The 20,823-nt window shown below is 42.2% G+C and overlaps 2 protein-coding genes across 3 annotated transcripts in view; both read right to left on the reverse strand.

Annotated features, from left to right (window-relative positions):
* The window catches only part of heg1 (heart development protein with EGF-like domains 1), a 28,714-nt gene that overhangs the window by 3,986 nt on the left and 3,905 nt on the right, over positions 1-20,823 (reverse strand). Inside the window, exons 2-13 of one of the 2 annotated variants that reach the window (XM_065252051.2) lie at positions 18,235-20,175; positions 15,432-15,545; positions 14,315-14,437; positions 14,141-14,232; positions 13,906-13,961; positions 13,657-13,817; positions 13,340-13,474; positions 13,157-13,199; positions 12,191-12,228; positions 11,294-11,381; positions 11,039-11,216; positions 8,154-9,415 (exon numbers count right to left, since the gene is read on the reverse strand). In XM_065252051.2, the coding sequence (XP_065108123.1) occupies positions 9,272-9,415; positions 11,039-11,216; positions 11,294-11,381; positions 12,191-12,228; positions 13,157-13,199; positions 13,340-13,474; positions 13,657-13,817; positions 13,906-13,961; positions 14,141-14,232; positions 14,315-14,437; positions 15,432-15,545; positions 18,235-20,175 (3,113 nt within the window). In that variant the 3' untranslated portion in view covers positions 8,154-9,271. Of the gene's footprint in view, positions 1-8,153; positions 9,416-11,038; positions 11,217-11,293; positions 11,382-12,190; positions 12,229-13,156; positions 13,200-13,339; positions 13,475-13,656; positions 13,818-13,905; positions 13,962-14,140; positions 14,233-14,314; positions 14,438-15,431; positions 15,546-18,234; positions 20,176-20,823 lie in introns of those variants that run through there. The other variant, XM_065252052.2, reaches the window with a different exon arrangement.
* On the reverse strand, positions 6,177-7,566 carry LOC135733462 (uncharacterized). Its single transcript, XM_065252059.1, has one exon. It carries the CDS (start codon positions 7,563-7,565, stop codon positions 6,615-6,617), a length of 951 nt encoding a protein of 316 aa, XP_065108131.1. The 5' UTR covers position 7,566; the 3' UTR covers positions 6,177-6,614.

Consider the following 20,823-nt stretch of genomic DNA (forward strand, 5'->3'; position numbering starts at 1 on the left):
AAGAAGGTATTCTTGCTGCTGCCATGTTGGGAGACGCTGTGGTTGTCCTTGCAAAGGGCAAACTACTTTGTTTGGCTTTTCAATAGAGGAAACAATAAGAAATCGGTTAAGTTTTATTGACAACACTGTTCCAAAACAATAAAGCTTAAATGTTTGAATGTGTTTACTTAGGACTGTTTCCTGAACATGGGAGAGTACTGGATGACTGGATGTGCACAAAGGCTTTGTATAAAAAGTGGAGCAATTCCAACTTTGCAAGTACACTCTGGCTCTTCTGATTCACAGTCTGTAAGTACCCTATGTTTTCATATTTAAAAAAATTCCTACTGACGATTCAAACGACAGTTTTGGGCAGTGTAGAGTAGCATTGTTGGTTAATGTTTCTACGATCACAAATGCAGACATTGCTTTATGTTTTAATATCCTTACCTTACGGATCTGTTACGTTATGCTCTAGTCGCTCTGGCTTAATCAATCAGCTTGGTCATCTGCATTTTCTGAATCAGATTCGGGCTCATATTAATAAAGTAGTAAAGACAATATTATCTCCTTTCACTAGCGTTGCCAGGTCCCGTTGCCAGGTCTTTTCCAAACATGGTAAGTCACATTTCCGTTTGCACACTTGAGGTATTCGGCCAATCATAACGCACCGGATAGCTGGCCAATCTGGTCACACAGCGCTTTCTCAGAACAATGAGCTTTGTACAAATTGTCGCTTTTCAAAAAGGCGGGGCATAGAGGAACAACAATAATGTTACGGTATGTGGAAAATGATGTGTTTTTGAACCATTAACCAAGCAAACACATTGCATTACACCAAATACACAAATATTTTGCTTTTTAGCAACGAAATATTGTCCATTTAAATTGTTCTCTGATATCTACATAGAAGGTATATGACTTTTTTAAATGCAAAAATTATCCAGAGACGATTATACATGTACATTTGCTACCCTAGGTTTTGCTTAGAATGAAATGGTCTATTATTACCTTATTTTAAAGGTTCATTAATAATAATGTTAAGCTCTACTCTGATTGGCTGTTTCAGTTCAGTTCAAGTAGCTCTGTGTGTGTGTAAACAGACCTTATGTTTGAGCATGTATCAGACAAAGATAGAGATTTTTAGGAATTGTAAATTTATTGTAGATTGGAAATGGATGTTCCTGAGTATTAAGTTTGTGATTTTTTAGTACGGACCTGCAAAACGTAACTGTAACATCAATATTAGAACTTTCACCTAAACGCTAACATATAGCATTAGCTTAACTTTGTTTTTAGCATTGTAACAACATTGTAATTCATTTAATTTTAAAATGCATTTTAGATAGACTTGACGAAGTTGTGCCGACACAATTGGCACTTGACTCGACAGAGTCGCGTCGGCAACGTTGGGACGGACTCGACGGAGCCGTGCCGACACAATTGGCACATGACTCGACGGAGTCGCGTCGGCAACGTTGGGACGGACTCGACGGAGCCGTGCCGACACGTTTGGCACATGACTCGACGGAGTCGCTCCGGCAATGTTGGGACGGACTCGACGGAGTCGTGCCGACACGTTTGGCACTTGACTCGACGGGGTCACGTCTGCAACGTTGAACGTTGGGACGGACTCCACGGAGTCGTGCCGACACGTTTGGCACTTGACTCGACGGAGTCGCGTCGGCAACGTGACGTTGGGACGGACTCGACGGAGTCGTGCCGTCACGTTTGGCACTTGACTCGACTGAGTCGCGTCGGCAACGTGAGGTTGGGACGGACTCGACGGAGTCGTGCCGACACGTTTGGCACTTGACTCGACAGTGTCACGTCGGCAACGTTGGGACGGACTCGACGGGGCCGCGCCGACACGTTTGGCACTTTACTCGACGGAGTCGCTCCGGCAATGTTGGGACGGACTCGACGGACTCGTGCCGACACGTTTGGCACTTGACTCGACGGGGTTGCGTCGGCAACGTGAGGTTGGGACGGACTCGACGGAGTCGTGCCATCACGTTTGGCACTTGACTCGACCGAGTCGCGTCGGCAACGTTAGGTTGGGACGGACTCGACGGAGTCGTGCCGACACGTTTGGCACTTGACTCGACGGAGTCGCGTCGGCAACGTGAGGTTGGGACGGACTCGACGTAGTCGTGCCGTCACTTTTGGCACTTGACTCGACGGAGTCGCGTCGGCAACGTGAGGTTGGGACGGACTCAACGGAGTCGTGCCGACACGTTTGGCACTTGACTCGACGGAGTCGCGTCGGCAACGTGAGGTTGGGACGGACTCGACGGAGTCGTGCCGACACGTTTGGCACTTGACTCGGCGGAGTCGCGTCGGTCAACGTGAACTTGGGACGGACTCGACAGAGTCGTGCAGACACGTTTGGCACTTGACTCGACAGAGTTGCGTCGGCAACGTGAGGTTGGGACGGACTCGACAGAGTCGTGCCGACACGTTTGGCACTTGACTCGAGGGAGTCGCGTCGGCAAAGTGAGGTTAGGACGGACTTGACGGAGTCGTGCCGTCACGTTTGGCACTTGACTCGACGGAGTCGCGTCGGCAACGTGAGGTTGGGACGGACTCGACGGATTCGTGCCGTCACATTTGGCACTTGACTCGACCGAGTCGCGTCGGCAACGTGAGGTTGGGACGGACTCGACGGAGTCGTGCCGACACGTTTGGCACTTTACTCGACGGAGTCGCGTCGGCAACGTGAGGTTGGGATGGACTCGACAGAGTCGTGCCGACACGTTTGGCACTTGACTCGAGGGAATCGCGTCTGCAACTTGAGGTTGGGACGGACTCGACGGAGTCGTGCCGACACGTTTGGCACTTGGCTCGACCGAGTCGCGTCTGCAACTTGAGGTTGGGACGGACTCGACAGAGTCGTGCCGACACGTTTGGCACTTGACTCGACAGTGTCACGTCGGCAACGTTGGGACGGACTCGACGGAGCCGCGCCGACACGTTTGGCACTTTACTCGACGGAGTATCTCCGGCAATGTTGGGACGGACTCAACGGAGTCGTGCCGACACGTTTGGCACTTGACTCGACGGGGTTGCGTCGGCAACGTGAGGTTGGGACGGACTCGACGGAGTCGTGCCATCACGTTTGGCACTTGACTCGACCGAGTCGCGTCGGCAACGTTAGGTTGGGACGGACTCGACGGAGTCGTGCCGACACGTTTGGCACTTGACTCGACGGAGTCGCGTCGGCAACGTGAGGTTGGGACGGACTCGACGTAGTCGTGCCGTCACTTTTGGCACTTGACTCGACGGAGTCGCGTCGGCAACGTGAGGTTGGGACGGACTCGACGGAGTCGGGCCGACACGTTTGGCACTTGACTCGACGGAGTCGCGTCGGCAACGTGAGGTTGGGACGGACTCGACGGAGTCGTGCCGACACACGTTTTGGCACTTGACTCGACGGAGTCGCATCGGCAACGTGAGGTTGGGACGGACTCGACGGAGTCGTGCCGACACGTTTGGCACTTGACTCGGCGGAGTCGCGTCGGTCAACGTGAAGTTGGGACGGACTCGACGGAGTCGTGCCGACACGTTTGGCACTTGACTCGACCGAGTCGCGTCGGCAACGTGAGGTTGGGACGGACTCGACAGAGTCGTGCCGACACGTTTGGCACTTGACTCGAGGGAGTCGCGTCGGCAACGTGAGGTTAGGACGGACTTGACGGAGTCGTGCCGTCACGTTTGGCACTTGACTCGACGGAGTCGCGTCGGCAACGTGAGGTTGGGACGGACTCGACAGAGTCGTGCCGACACGTTTGGCACTTGACTCGACGGAGTCGCGTCGGCAACGTGAGGTTGGGACGGACTCGACGGATTCGTGCCGTCACATTTGGCACTTGACTCGACCGAGTCGCGTCGGCAACGTGAGGGTGGGACGGACTCGACGGAGTCGTGCCGACACGTTTGGCACTTGACTCGACCGAGTCGCGTCGGCAACGTGAGGGTGGGACGGACTCGACGGAGTCGTGCCGACACGTTTGGCACTTTACTCGACGGAGTCGCGTCGGCAACGTGAGGTTGGGACGGACTCGACGGAGTCGTGCCGTCACGTTTGGCACTTGACTCGACGGAGTTGCGTCGGCAACGTGACGTTGGGACGTACTCGACGAAGTCGTGCTGTCACGTTTGGCACTTGACTCGACTGAGTCGCGTCGGCAACGTGAGGTTGGGACGGACTCGACGGAGTCGTGCCGACACGTTTGGCACTTGACTCGACGAAGTCGCGTCGGCAACGTGAGGTTGGGACGGACTCGACGGAGTCGTGCCGACACGTTTGGCACTTGACTCGAGGGAGTCGCGTCGGCAACGTGAGGTTGGGACGGACTCGACGGAGTCGTGCCGTCACGTTTGGCACTTGACTCAACCGAGTCGCGTCGGCAACGGGAGGTTGGGACGGACTCGACTGAATCGTGCCGTCGTATTTGGCACTTGACTCGACCGAGTCGCGTCGGCAACGTGAGGTTGGGACAGACTCGACGGAGTCGTGCCGACACGTTTGGCACTTGACTCGACGGAGTCGCGTCGGCAACGTGAGGTTGGGAGGGACTCGACGGAGTCGTGCCGACACAATTGGCACTTGACTCGAGGGAGTCGCGTCGGCAACTTGAGGTTGGGACGGACTCGACCGAGTCGTGCCGACACGTTTGGCACTTGACTCGACCGAGTCGCGTCGGCAACGTAAGGTTGGGACGGACTCGACGGAGTCGTGCCGTCACGTTTGGCACTTGACTCAACCGAGTCGCGTCGGCAACGGGAGGTTGGGACGGACTCGACGGAATCGTGCCGTCGTATTTGGCACTTGACTCGACCGAGTCGCGTCGGCAACGTGAGGTTGGGACAGACTCGAGGGAGTCGTGCCGACACGTTTGGCACTTGACTCGACGGAGTCGCGTCGGCAACGTGAGGTTGGGACGAACTCGACCGACACGTTTGGCACTTGACTCGACTGAGTCTTTTCGGCAACGTTGGGACGGACTCGACGGAGTCGTGCTGACATGTTTGGCACTTGGCTCGATGAAGTCGCGTCGCCAACGTTGGGATGGACTCGACGTAGTCGTGCTAACACGTTCGGCACTTCACTCGACGAAGTCGCGATTTAAACTACAATTCATCAACTGGCCGCTAGAGACTGGCTCCAAAAGGGAGTCAATTCCCATTGACCCCCATGTTAAAATGCCTAACTTTACACCAGAAAATAATATATTTACAGCCTGGTACAAAAAGTGATTTTAGTCTAAATAGCTAATTTTACCCTTCATGACAGCTTTGAGGGAGGTGAATTTTGACGTGGCCACTTGAGTGACAGTTGAACAGCCACTGCTGTCACTAAAGTCGAGCTAGGGGGTGTGGTTTCAGCAACCAGCGACCTCAGCTTCACCCACATCCCGCATTCCAAGGTGTTAAAGGGGTAGTTCGCTTTAAAATGAAAATTCTGTTATCATTTACTTATCCTCATGTTGTTCTAAACCTGTATGAATTTCTTTTTTCTGATTAACACAAAAGAAGATATTTTGAGAAATGATGGTAAACACACAGCAGATAGTGACCATTGACTTCCAAAGTAGGGATAAAAAAATTGATGGAATTTTATGGGTACAGTCAACTGTGTGCTTACCATCATTTTTTTTAAAATATTTTCTTCATCATTTATCACAATACTTCCAAAATATTTTTTCCTACTATGGAAGTCAATGGTCACTATCTGCTGTGTGTTTACCATAATTTCTCAAATTATCTTCTTTTGTGTTCATCAGAAAAAGAAATTAATACAGGTTTAAAACAACATGAGGATGAGTAAATGATGACAGAATTTTCATTTTAAAGTGAACTATCCCTTTAAACTTCAAAAACAATATTCAAAAACCTTTGGGTGACGTCACAGATACTACGTCTATTAGTCTATGGTTTAAACAAACCTCGCATAATGCAAATGAGCGGTAAAAACACGATTGTGCATTCCGTATTTTAACAGGTGCACTATACATGCGTGATTAGGAACAATAACAGAAAAATACAACTGAATATAAAACCCAGATACTGTAGACAGACAGATAAGCAGAAACCCACACAGAAATCTGATAGTTGAAATATATTTAAAACACACACACATATGTATATATGGAAAATGAAGTGTCTGACAACTGAAAAAATCTAAATGTACTCATACAATCCACAAAGATGAAGGCTTTGAATGTTAAACCAGTTCTTACAGTAGGAATTTTTTAAAAATAAACATGATTTAGCCTTATTAAAGAAATCATACTAACCATAGTTATCACCACATCACAATATGCATTTAGTAAGAACGACCAATCACAAGCAAACATTGAAGGAAACATGATTTCTGCAAAATATATGTGAAAGATTTGTAAAAATGACTGAATCTCTTTGACATATTGGGGTTTGCAGATGGCAGCAAATAATCTCATGACAAATCAAATGTAGTAACATTTCTATAAGTTCTCAGTTTTTACATCTGACCCTAAATTACATATATTTATTTTCACCAGTTTGAAATTCAAATGTTAGTATTTCACTATTTCCCGTTTTACCGTATCAGAAGTTGAAACAACCATTAAAATTTCCATTCCTGTCACTCACATTCAGGTTACTTTGTGAGATAGTCTGACCATTTTTTCCCCAATCTCTACAGCTCGAACTCTGAATTTTGTCTGTCCAACACCTAGAATGATGGTTGTACCAAAAGAGTAAAAGCCCACAACAGAATAAAGTATATTACCACTTGGATCAAAATAAAATAAATTAAAACGAAACATGATTTCATCTGCCATTAGCCAAGCTGAGGAGAAAAAGAAAAGCAAAGTTTGTATGATGCTCAATATAGCCACTCGCTTCTGCTTCTGGTAATGAAGAGCAGAAGAAGAACTTGAGTCCTCCATCCTCTTCACATGTCTCCATAGATAGAGAACAGTGGAGGTGTTTGATGCCACCATGATGCCAAGACAAACCAAAAAATAGAAACATCTAAGCCAAAAGTCTGTCAGTATCAGATCATATAGGACTTCAAAGCCTCCACTGGTGACGTTCAAGGCAACACTGGATGAATTCAAGTCCACTTCAGAAATGAAAACACTTATTGGGAGAACACGCATAATAAATCCAAATAAAAAGAAGATTCTGTCAGAAAGCAACATCAAATACATAAAGAGTTTGATGTGGGTCTTCACCCAGATCAAAAAAGGTTGGTGGGCAGGAACAATCTGAAAGTAATAAAATACATTCAGCCCAAGAGATGAAGTAAAACTTGTCCTCATGGTATAAAATGTAGCTGCATATGAAACATCCAATACCCATAGAGACACATCAACAGTGTCATACATAACGAACAAAAGGTTAAAAATGTTAAGAATGAAGTTGCACGCAATAAGCGATCCGAGTAAAACATTAAGGGGTTGCTTTTGTAGGTTTTCTGGTCCTTCCTGTGAAGAAAACATACAGCAGATAAAAAACACGTTGATCAGGATAGTGGCGACAGCAATGGGCACCATCACTATGGCAAATGCCAAAGGACCCATTTCAATATAAGAACTCATTTTGGCTTTGGCCACTAAGGGCAACACGTTTTCTTATATACACACCGTTAAGGCTCCACCTGTAATTTACATACAGTACATTTATAATGGGAAACGCCTCATTAAAACCTTCAGGAAACATATTGCTAAATGATTAAATATTTTTACATTTAACCCCAGTTAGAGCGATTAACCACAAAACAAATCATAAATTATTTCTTTAAACAAATAATGTTCGACTATGCGTCATTTAGCTTTGAAAGCTTAATTTTAAAGCTGCAATATTTACTCATGTCAAGGCATCTATTTTTATTTGCATTTTGAAGATGTTTTTAACAAAAGGAGAATGATTCACATAAAATGTATTACACTATTAAATGTCTGGGTTATTTTTTTATCCATATTGGGTAAACATTGGACATGCTGGGTTGTTTTAACTCAGCTGCTGGGTTATTATACACCATGGCTGCATGACAACAACCCAACATTGGGTCATTTTTAACCCAGCATGTGTTCTGTCCAATATTTACCTATTATAAGTCAAAAATAACCCAGCCATTTTTAGGGTGTAGGATTGAATTCACAAAGAAAAAGAAAAAGAACACAATAGAAATTTTAAACATTATTTACTTTATTTAAAATACAAGTCTGACTACAACGCCAGATTCAAATGACCATCCACAGAGGAGGGGAAATACTAATGAGTTAAAATTCTCTGATATAAAAGATTAAAAATAAAGCGCATCTCATAAACACGTTAGGTAAAATGGACACCTGCCACCAGGTGATGCTCATCCTCTTATGCATCTATAAAAACATATTTTGAAAAAGGGTTTAATGGGGGGATCATTAGATAACAATACCGTATCTTAAATAGAATAAATTAGACAAAACAATGCAACATTTTGTGTTTTATGATTATTACCGTCGTTCAGACTTGTGGGAATATGAGTCGTCTTGCTACATTTCTCATGAAAAATGCATCCAGAAATATTGTGTATTAAAATCTGACCACAGGTTTGATCCTCCAGCGTTACTACATCAACTACTCAAAAGCATTAAAGGAATAGTTCACCCAAAATTAGAAGAAGGATCACAGTTTACTCACAGGTGCTTCATGATGCTAAATTGTTTAAATCTGAAGAACATTTACTAGCAAATAATCACCTTTAGTGTTTCACAGAAAGAAATCTGCAAATAAATGATGACAGAATTTTCATTTTTGGGTGAACTACTCCAGACCAGATCTTAATAACTCCTCGCTCACAAAACATTACCACCTTAAAAACCAGTAGGATAATTAAGATATAAATATAATACATTTATGGCTTACTCCATTTAACATAACATGTGAGGAGTTCATAGTGCAAACTTTTATCTTTATAAAAGTTAAACTGTATCTCAGGCACCTTGTGTTGTTCTCCACCAATCGAGGCTCAATTCACAGACTTTCACTGAAGAACAAATGCTCGACGGCGGTGAATGAGAACAAAACAATTACTCATCAGCTCCACACCAGAAACTACATTGTGGTTCTGTATGGGCAATTGCTAAACTGACCTCGGAAGAGCTCTGTGGCTCTCATCCAGTCTCACACAGTTAATAGTCCTTTCCTGCCAGCTCATTTCACATTCAAAGGCCTTAAGTGGTCACTCTCCAAATCTGTGACGGGTCAAACCACACTGAGAGTTTATGCAGCATCAGATCGCAAAGCCCAGGCATGGCCATTAAAAGTAGTCTCTTCGTCGTGAATCATCACTTATGAAGGAAGGGTTCCACTGAGCCGGATAGATGCAGGAATGCCGTGAGCCAGGGAGACCGGAGAAAGGATACAGACCATTTCGCTCTAGGTCAGAGTTCCTTAATGCGGCCTGTAAGAGAAAGAAGCAATCACATATCAGCTTTTTTCTATAACAGCCTTAGACTTGGTCCAGCTTGGTGATAGCACATGTTTTGTGTATATTCTGTCCTATACTAAGGATACAAACTGGAACTTTGTCATTGTGACCCAATTTAAAATAAGCACACATCATGTGCTCTGATGCGCTTTTCCGCCCCTTTTGATTGCCAGGATATAATCTGCCCTGATCATTGGCTGTTTTTAAATAATCAGCCAATGTCTGATAGTGGAGAAAAAAATGCTTTTATCTGCTGATACCGATTATAGGCAGATATATCCATGCATCCCTAGGTAATAGGTGTAAGACAAGATATGGATTAGGATTAAAGGAACATTCCACTGTTTTTGAAAATACACTCATTTTCCAGCTCCCCTAGAGTTAAAGGTGACATAGAGTGATTGAACGGGGTATTTATCCTTGTTCTGTGATGTGACATGTAGACAAAAATTTTTTTGTTTGGGTCTGTAATGCCTTAGAAGCTTCCTAAAAACCTCTCTCAGATAGCTCTATTATGGTAGTGGATTTTTTGCACCTATTTGGCTCCCCCTACTGGCTTAACTTGCAATCTCATAACTGATTGGCTAACTTTGCTGCCACTCAAAAAATGTAGCCAATTATTTTAAAGTGGAGGGGCAGTGAGATGCCTGTGATGTCATAAGCATCAGTTTTTCAGATTGGGCCGTTTTATGGCTGACATTTCTAAAAGAGGAATTTCTATGAGACTGAGATGTTTAGCATGTCTTGCACTTTTTGTATGTTCGTGAATGCGGGTAGACTACCATTATTCAACAAAGACAAGGTAAAAATGTTTTTTTATTCTCTGTCCCCTTTAAACATTTGATTCTTACCGTTTTGGAATCCATTCAGCTGATCTCCGGGTCTGGCGCTACCACTTTTAGCATAGCTTAGCACAATCCATGAATCTGATTAGACCATTAGCATTGAGCAAAAAAAACCCAAAGAGATTCAATATTTTTCCTATTTTAAAAAAGACTCTTCTGTAGTTACATCGTGTACTAAGACCGACAGAAAATTAAAAGTTGTGATTTTCTAGGCAGATATGGCTAGGAACTATACTCTCATTCTGGCGTAATAATCAAGGACTTTGCTGCTGTAACATGGCTGCAGCAGGCGTAGTGATATTATGCACTGCCCAATTATAGTCCCCTGCCATTGAAAGTAACCAAGGGGACTTTTTTCAGCTGCTGCAGCCATGTTACATCAGCAAAGATGTAAGAGAGTATAGTTCCTAGCCATATCTGCCTAGAAAATCGCAACTTTTATTTTATGTCGGTCTTAGTACATGATGTAACCACAGAAGAGTCAAGTTTTAAATAGGAAAAATATCCAAACTGGTTATTTTTTAGCGTGATGCTAATGGTCTAATCAGATTCAATGGATTGTGCTAAGCTATGCTAAAAGTGGTACCGCCAGACCCGGCGATCAGCTGAATGTATTCCAAAACGGTAAGAATCAAATGTTTAACTCTAGGGGAGCTGAAAACTTAGCATATTTTCAAAAAAAGTGGAATGTCCTTTTAACTTTGACTACATGTTCATCTGTAGCTCATGGTAAGGTCACTTGATGACGTACCGAATAATAGATGTCCGTCATTTGCAGGAGATTTTTGGTGCTGCCGTTCTCCTGCATCTCTATGGTTTCTCTTCCCCACTCCATGGACACGCGGTTACTCTTAGGAAACTCTGCGTAGGGCGACATCTGAAGCTCGCCACTTTTAAAGATGATCTTATTGATGTCATTTTTGTCCTTTCTGTAAATTGAAAAAAAATTATTTTTAATTGTAATCATGTGAAAATTGAATGGAAGCATGTGTGCTTGATAACTTACTTGCAGCAGGTGACTATCAGAGCGATAATAACAATTAACAGCAGAGCTCCACTGGCAGGAGAGACGACCACAGCTATCAGCTTATAGACTGCATATGAATAACATAACATCAAAAATCATTTAACATGTGTTTTTACAAGCATAATATATTAAAGTACACTGAAAGGGTCCTATTATGCCCATTTACAAGGTCTTACAAGGCTTTATTGTTGGTTTTACATTATTGTAGCACCTCTCTCTCCAGCATTTGTGATCCTGTTAACACTCCAGTTAGTTCTAGTCTCTATTATACATTGTCAGAAAAAATGGCCAAAATATGTACCCCAGCTCAGCTGTTATTGCGGCGTTAACCTTTCAAAAAGTACAGCTTTGCACCTAAAGAGTTCATATTATTATTTCAAAGGTACCAAATTTATGCATGTCTGTACCTAATGAATAGGACGTTTCACAATGGTGGATTTTTATTTTGTATTTGTCTAATAAATAATACTACAGAAATTAATTTCAGATGCAATGTGAAAGACCTGTGTATAACCCAAATAGCTCTCACAGTGGCTGATAAAAGTCATCGAAAGCATCACAGCATTATTGCAGGTGCAGCCGAATCTTTATCACGTTTATCTTTATTTTAGAACTACGAGCAGTAAACATTAGCTTGTAAAAGTAAAAAATGTGAGCATGCAGATAAAAAGTACATCAAGATTTGCAAGTCTTTCGAAAACAGAATAAAAAAGGATTAATATATCTGCCTTTGGAGCAAATTTGGTAAATTGAAGGCCTTTTCAAACACTAACTTAAGGTGCAGAATGTAAAAAAGCATAATAGGACCCCATTAAATGCATAAATGTTTTAATATTGGTGAAATTTTTATATAAATAAATGAAATTAAAATCTTACAATTGCTGCAGTTAAAACCTCCAAATCCAAACATGCACCTGCAGGAATAAAAAAAATAATGTTTTTTCAAAAACACATGATGCATAGACAAATACTTATTACATTACCAATCAAACATTGGACCACACGTAAAGGTCCACTGTATAGATTTTTAGCAGCATCTAGTGGTGAAATTGTGTATTACAACCAATGGCTCAGTCCACAGTAGTGTTGCGTGGTATGCCCCATAGTGAGATCGTCCTATCGTCAGCATGCGAGATTGCTGATACACAATGGTTTTTTTGGGGGGGGGGGACAATAGTTTACTTAATTATTTATTTTTCACTTTTTACTCATGACAGGTCCGAGCAATAGTCCAAGCATTACAACATGCAACAGAACATGCATTACAAGTTCAGGTGCGAGAAGGAATCCGTGCGCGCATGTAAAGTCCAATTTATAGGCGTGCGTCTGTAGCCTCTGTGTAGCCTGACGTGCACCTCATCAATTGTTTAACAGCACATCAGTTTTACATGTATTGCAAGTGCTGTGATTGGTCCACTAGAACACCTCCCATCATAGGTATTTTCGTTTGCAATGGTGATAACAAAGATGGACCAAGTTGAGGAGTTATTTAACTTGTTTATTTACTTCCATTACTGCTGGTCACCACAAAACATACACAAATAACGCCCTCTCTATAGGACAGTTTGTCCATTTAGGGCTACTGTAGAAACATGACGATGCGAAATAGCGACTTTCATGTAAGGGGACCCGCAGTGTATATAGATAAAACGGCTCATTTTAAGGTAATAAAAACAATACAGCTCATTATGTAGGCTCTTTATACACCACTAATAATTTAGTTATGTATATTATATTATATTTCTGTCAAGAGATCCTTCTAAAAGTTACACAATGCACCTTTAATTAAATTCATATTTACATTAATAGTTATTTAAATACATTTACAAATCAAATACTTACTCAACACAGTTTCCGTTAACAAGCTGAAGTCCATCTCCACAGTCTAAAAAACATCAGGAGAAATAATGAAATTGGCAAACTTTGCCACGGTTGAAAATATTAATGTGTACAGAACTCGACACATATCCAGCCATGTAGAAGTAGTCAACTAGAAAAGAAAAATTAAAAAGGTGCATGCTGTACCTCTGCAGGTCGTGTCTCCTGGGTTCTTTTTGAAGTAGCCTGGATGGCACTGGCAGTATGGGGTCCCGTTAACATCTGTGCACTCAGAGTGTTGGAGTTCACAGTCTGGTTTTTTAGCCAAGCACAAACTCTCCGCTAAACAGAGAGAAATTAATTGAACCAAATGGTTTCTCAGTGATAAGAAATGCTTGAATTGAGGTTTCCAAAAAACATGCAAGAGCCCTTAATGTTATCATGTCTTTGAAGTGCTGGAATAGACTCAAAGAAAGAAAGCAGGGTTTGGAGATAAGACAATGTGGGCGCTGACTGAGTTGTACCGTGATAGGACAGCTGGTGCTGAAGTTTTATGGTGCAGTGCGAATACGTCCGGCTGCAGTTGTTCAAAGACATCTGGATTCTGTTGTAGATGTCAGAGCTGGTCACATTGGTGGAGAGTAAAAACATGTTCACTGCTGACATCTGCACACCTTCTCCATCTCTGCACAGGAAGGACACATTCATAAACACGAGGTGACAAAAAACAGATAATCGATTCACATCCTAAAGTAGGATTCGTAGACACTTACTTTTTACTCAAAGTCGTACGTCTGTAACCGTGGAAGATGGAGAGAGATGCATTGAGCTGAAACAAAACCCACAATTGTCAAACAGTCCATGGCAGATGAATACATCACTTTATCACGTTCAACTAATCGTATCTCCATTTCCCTAATGACTACTGCGAAGCACTCTGCATAAGTTGATTTGGCTATGTGTTTTAAAGATGGATAGGACAGGTGTCTACAGTAAGATTGAGCATACCAGCTGTAGGATCTCTCTTTGAAGGTCATGCAGATTTGAATTTTTAAGCTGCATCGAGTTGTTCACGGTGAAGGTGCCCAGGAAGGTCTTCACTGGAGGGTGAAGGAAAAACATAATCAGTAAAAACAGTTAAGGAGCATTGGCATAATATCTTGTTACGTGCTGATCACGTACCTTGTGTACAGCTGCGACCATCCTCCAGGTCAAAGCCAAGGTCACATTCACAGCTGAAAGACCCACCTGTGTTTATACACTTTGAACCCTGAGGGCACGGACTGCTCACACACTCATCCACATCTGTAAAACACACAATCCTATCAAGCCATGAAGCATTTGCATCACAATCTCAAAACACATATAATGTGTATTCTAGCTCAGCTGTTAAAGCAAAAGTGTACATGGTTATTTTATTTGCACATCCTAGGTCTAGTTAAAGTTTTATTTGAAAAAGCATTGATCTAAACATGATTTAAAAGTTTAGAGTCCTCCTGTATTTGATAATTTTATCACTTAAAACTTATCTATGAGCATCATAATAGCATATGTAAAAAAATTCCAGTGACCGAAATGTCTTCATGCTTTTAAACAGCTTGAATATAACACTACACCTTTGCCTTATTTAATATACGCAGATCTATGAATATGCGAATTAGTCCCCACCTCTACTCAATTGCACAGCTCGGATCATATAACCATAAACCCCCATGTTAAAAAAATATGTTTACAGCCTGCTTATAGCTAATTTTGCCCTTCATAAAAACTGTGAGGGGGGTGAATTTTTTTTGTAACTCATCCATTATATTAAGCCTTAAAGTTCTGCATAATTAAGGACGTGGCCCCTTGAGTGATGGGTGAACTGCCACGCTGTCACTCGAGTCGAGCTAGGGGGGCATTGTTTCAGTAACATGCCACGTCAGCTTACCACGTCCCGTTTCTTTACCCGTTTTCTGATATCCAAGAGTGATGCGTGGTGACGTGCGGCCAAGGTGGCGACGGCAGGCACTGCCCAAAAACGATCTTCAGAAACCTATGGGTGATGTCATGGACACTATACATAATATCTATGGCTTGAACGACCGATCCACTCGTTCAGCTGTGATGATGTTATTGGTTTTATGTTTGTGACCTAGGAAACCAAGGCGATTTCAAACCACGGTTTTGAGACTCTCTTTGTAAATCTCCAACTTTATAGAGAAAATACTCAACTGCAGTGGTGCTGATTGATGAATTTGCACATGGTTTGTCTTCACAACCACTTTAATTTATTGTTACAGCACCCAAATTTGCTTACCCTCAGTACAGGAAGGTCCAGTCCATGCAGGCAGACACTGGCAGTGATGTCCCTCAGCCGTTTTAACACACTTGCCTCCATTAGAACAATTAGTGTCAGGGCTACAGACATGACCTTAACAATGAAAAAGAATGTTAATATAAAAAATAAAAACATGTACAAAGTCAGTAAAGCTAGGCAACAGCTATGTGGTTAATAAGTTTATTCTTAAGTTCAAGTGTTTTTTGTAAACCTCAAGTCAGACATAAAAACAAACTAATAGTATAGCTCTTTCCAATACGGCGCATAATTTGATATATCATTCATGTTCGTTGAATAAAAGGTGGTGGGGGAAAGTAACGCATGGACCATTTACATTTAAGCATTTGGCAGATACTTTTATCCAAAGCGACTTACAGTGTATTCAAGGTATACATTTTTATCTGTATGTGTTCCCTGGAATCAAACCCACAACTTTTTGCTTTGCTAACACAATCCTCCACCAATTAAGTTACAGGAACACTTCTGGGCGGTTTCCTGAACAGGGTTTAAATTAATCCTGGACTAGGCCTTGGTTATATTAGGACATTGAAGTTTTTACAAACAAACCTTACAAAAAAAAAACAATACTGGTGTACGTATGTACAGTTCAAGGTGTTTTTAAATGAATGCAGCTCAAACATGCATTTTAGTCTGGGACTAGGATAAACCCTGTCCGGAAAACCTCCTATTTAAGTTTAACATTTGTAACCCTGGCCCAAAAAACAGCCTTAAGTAGCACAGCTATATTTGTAGCAAAAGCCCAAAATACATTATATGAGTTATCGAATTCTTTTATGCCAAAAATCATAAGGATATTTAGTAAAGATCATGAAGATATTTTTTAAGATCCATGTCCCATTGAAAATAAAGCAAAACTTGTATTTTTGTGGGTGGGTGCAGTGCTAATGGCTTTATTTGGACAACTTTATAAGCGATTATCTCAATAGTTAAAATTTTTGCACGCTTAGATTCCAGATTTTTTAAATAGTTGCATATTGGCCATATATCCTAACTAACCAAACATCATTGGAACGCTTATTTATTTAGCTTTTAGATGATGTATGAATCTCAATTTCAAAAATGTAACCTTATGAGTGGTTTTGTGGTCCAGGGTCACGTTTTTGCATTTATCAGATAACTTTATCAAAAATGAAAAATAACTAGAATAGAGAAGTCCTGAAAAAAAAATTCCATGATTCAGAAGTTGAAAACAGCACAGACTAGAAAGGAGATAAGAGTACATTATAAAACATACTGGGGTGTTTCATCCCCTTATCGGGTCAAACATGGACTTTTCTAGGGTGAATTTAGGGATTTGATTTTACATTATCTCACGAAATTGAGTACACCCCTCACATTTTATAGTATTGTCCCTTAAAAAAAATACTAAAATGGTTGCAGAAATGTGAGGGGTTTACTCACGTTTGTCACATACTGTATTTTACCCAACCATGTGCTAAAACAACCCAGTGTTTTGTGCCGTGTTAGATATCCTTAAAGGATTAGTCAATTTTCTTAAAAAAAATCCAGATAATTTACTCACCACCATGTCATCCAAAATGTTGATGTCTTTCTTTGTTTAGTCAAGGAGAAATTATGTTTTTTGAGGAAAACATTCCAGGATTTTTCTAATTTTAATAGACTTTATTGGACCCCAACACTTAACACTTAACTCAACACTTAACAGTTTTTTCAACTGAGTTTTAAAGGACTCTAAACGATCCCAAACGAGGCATAAGGGTCTTATCTAGAGAAACGATTGTCATTTTTGGCAAGAAAAATAAAAAATATGCACTTTTAAACCACAACTTCTCGTCTATCTCCAGTCCTGTGATGCGCCAGCGTGACCTCACGTAATACGTCATTACTTCAAGAGGTCACAGATGATGTATGCAAAACTCCGCCCAAGTGTTTACAAGCGTGGAGAAGAGGACCGTTTCGACGTTGTTGTATGTCGAATGATACAAATTAAATGTCTTTGTGTCAGTTTATTGTTTAAAATGGTCCGCAAATGTACGTTTCATATATGTAACACGTGACCTTTCAACGTCATTACAAAATTACGCGAGGTCGTGCTGGCACGTCACATAGCCGGAGGAAGACGAGAAGTTGTGGTTTAAAATTGCATATTTTTATTTTGCAAATTTTTAAATTTGCTAGATAAGACACTTATGCCTCGTTTGGGATCGTTTAGAGTCTTTTGAAACTCTGCTGAAAAAACTGTTAAGTGTTGAGTGTTGGGGTCCATTAAAGTCCATTAAAATGAGAAAAATCCTGGAATGTTTTCCTCAAAAAACATAATTTCTTCTTGACTGAACAAAGAAAGACATCAACATTTTGGATGACATGGTGGTGAGTAAATTATCTGGATTTTAAGAAAATTGACTAATCCTTTAATCTATAATGTTAAGTGTAGGGTCATCCTTAACCCTAAATATGAAAAAAAAAATTGTGCACTTGACTTAGCGAACACAAACAGTCCCAATAAGAATGCAACACTAACTATTGGTGTTGCAAGCTGATATATACCAATATAAATATGTGACCCTGTCTGTGAAATCCAGGCTAAAGTCATGGATCCCATAATGTAATTATGGGATTATGAGTTTGATTTCTATTATTTATTTCACATTTGACGTGATCTTACTCAGGCAATATTAAAGATATCAAGGTTATATGGTTCTTTACATTATGTAGGATGATTTTATAAAAAATGACTTTAGCTGGTTTATCACAGACTGGGTGAAATAAAATGAATATAAATACCAAAAGACAAACACACCAGGTGAAGAGGTTGTCCTTGAAGGCATCTGTGTGGTTGTCATTCCCATCTCTGTGGTACCTTTGTCTGTGTGACTCTTGGTAGTAAATGCTATGGTACCCTTGGTTGGAGTGTTCTTGCTGTAAGGTGTTGTGGCACGGCTGTCCTGCCCAGTGGTGTTCCCTGGTGTGGCCGTGCTTGTTTCTAAGTGCAAGGTGGTGACATCAGCCGTATCAGATGTACTGGGTGCATGTGGTCTACTGGTATGGGATGTAGGCAGATGCTGGGTTGTGGAGGATGTTGTCTGCAACACCTGAACAGTGGTAGCAGGCGTAGTGTGCTTTGTTTCAGCTGGCGTGGGGGTGCTAGGCTGAAGCTGACGGGTTGTGACGGGAGCAGTTCCGGTGATGGGGGTGTTGGTGGCACTGTTTGCAGTAGATGCTTCATAAGTGGTTTCTTCTGTAAGCTGTGGCTTCTGAGTTGTAGGGATAGCAGATGTCGACAGGACCTCAGTGCTGGTCGGATCATCAGTTTTGGGAAAGAAACGTGGTCGCTGAGTAAGGAACTTGGTAAATGAGTCATCAGTTGTGGTGGCTACATCGTTAAATGTTGGTGTCGCAGTGGTCAAGCCTTGAATTGTTGTATCTTCCATTGTATGGTCCGAGGTACCTTTGGGATCCTCTTGACTACTTGAGCTGACAGATCCAGTAGAGAACTCTGTAGAAGATCCGGTGTCCATAGTATCAGTCACTGTAGTTTCATGTTTATCCTGGGATGTACTGGAGACATTGTGGGTATAAGGGGGCATGGAAGACACAGACCCACTGGTTTCGGTATAAGATGTCTCACTACTCGTTGATATGACACTAGTCTCTGCTTTACCATCGTCGATAGCTGTGAAAGGTAGTGTTGAATTCAGGTTGTCATCTGGCTCTGTGACAAAAGGTTGTCTTGTATGTGACTCAGTGCCTTGAGACACCTGCGGCTCCTCTGTCTCTAAAAACTGCCCATGAGTTGCATTGGTGATATTATGACCTCCAGATGCAGTAAATCCACCTTGTACAGTTCTCGCTTGTCCATGTGTGGACCCTGGTGTCCTCTCCTCCCAGCTGGACGTTAGGGACACATCCTCAGATGTACTGGAGTCATTTGTGTATGAAGAGGTGCTGTTAGAGGTCACAGAGAGAAGTGTGCGTTCTCCAACACGACTGGTGGTGGAGATGTAGGTGCTATCGGTGTGAGATACAGAATCAGTGCTGTCCGTGTCCACGTAATGCTTTCTTAGGTCCGTTACTGGAATGTCTCGCACAGTCCGTGTCTCCGTCACTAAATTACGTTCCTCTATGAGCGATGGAGAAGAACTGCTGCCATAGGATGCTTCAGATGTACCTTCCCAACGTGCAGTGGTATTATGGGTGACCTCTTTGTTGGACTGTAAAGGTTTAGTGGATCCATCTTTAGTGGATGTCATCTGAGATGTCCAGCCTGCTGTGGCATTATGTGTGACCTTTTTGTTGGATAGTAAAGGTTTAGTTGATCCATCTTTCGTGGAGGACATCTGAGTTGTCCAGTCTGCTGTGGCATTATGGGTGACCTCTTTGTTGGATAGTAAAGGTTTAGTGGTTCCATCTTTCGTGGAGGACATCTGAGTTGTCCAGTCTGCTGTGGCATTATGGGTGACCTCTTTGTTGGATAGTAAAGGTTTAGTGGTTCCATCTTTCGTGGAGGACATCTGAGTTGTCCAGTCTGCTGTGGCATTATGGGTGACCTCTTTGTTGGATAGTAAAGGTTTAGTGGTTCCATCTTTCTTGGAGGACATCTGAGTTTTCCAGTCTGCTGTGGCATTATGGGTGACCTCTTTGTTGGATATTAAAGGTTTAGTGGATCCATCTTTAGTGGAGGTCATCCGTGTTGTCCAGTCTGCTGTATTTGTGGAGATGTGGGATGTTTTTTCTGTATGTCCTAAAAATATAACAAAAATGTTGTATTAGACACGATGTATGGCAAAGCATGATGATGATCTTACTGTGAATACAATGAGTCGCACCACCACTAGGGTGCGCTTCACATGGTATGAGCCTTGGGAAAGCTCAGGAACTGTGTGAGATGTTTTCAGAAGTGACTGCGGATGTAATGAGTTTGGGTGGAGAACAATTGGCAGCCATGCTCGTCTAACCTAACAAAAGCTTGGGCCCTAAAAATGGAGGGGGTTTGACCCATCGGGACCTGCTGTTTCCTTCCTTCAGCTGACCTAGCAAAGTCCATATTACAGCAATGCCACTGACTGCATGGAGTTCATACACAGGCAAAATTAAATGAAGTGGATCTCAGACTACATAGGGAAATTTATTTTAAGAGCGTGGTACAAAAAAATAAAAAATCCCTAATGGGAAAAAATAACAGTATGGTGAACATAAAAGCCCCTTTAAGCAAATACTTTAAAATAATGTAAATGATGAAACAACAGTTTTACCCGATTTCATATTTTGCAGCTTTGATCTAGGATTTTTACTTTCCAGATTTGTTTTTTATTTTTTAAGTCAATCAGTTATGTACAGTAATGATTTGAGCAAGTCACACCCACAAAGTCATTTTGTTATAGTGACTATA

Source organism: Paramisgurnus dabryanus, chromosome 15 (genome assembly GCF_030506205.2).
Source record: "Paramisgurnus dabryanus chromosome 15, PD_genome_1.1, whole genome shotgun sequence".
Taxonomy (NCBI): domain Eukaryota; kingdom Metazoa; phylum Chordata; class Actinopteri; order Cypriniformes; family Cobitidae; genus Paramisgurnus; species Paramisgurnus dabryanus.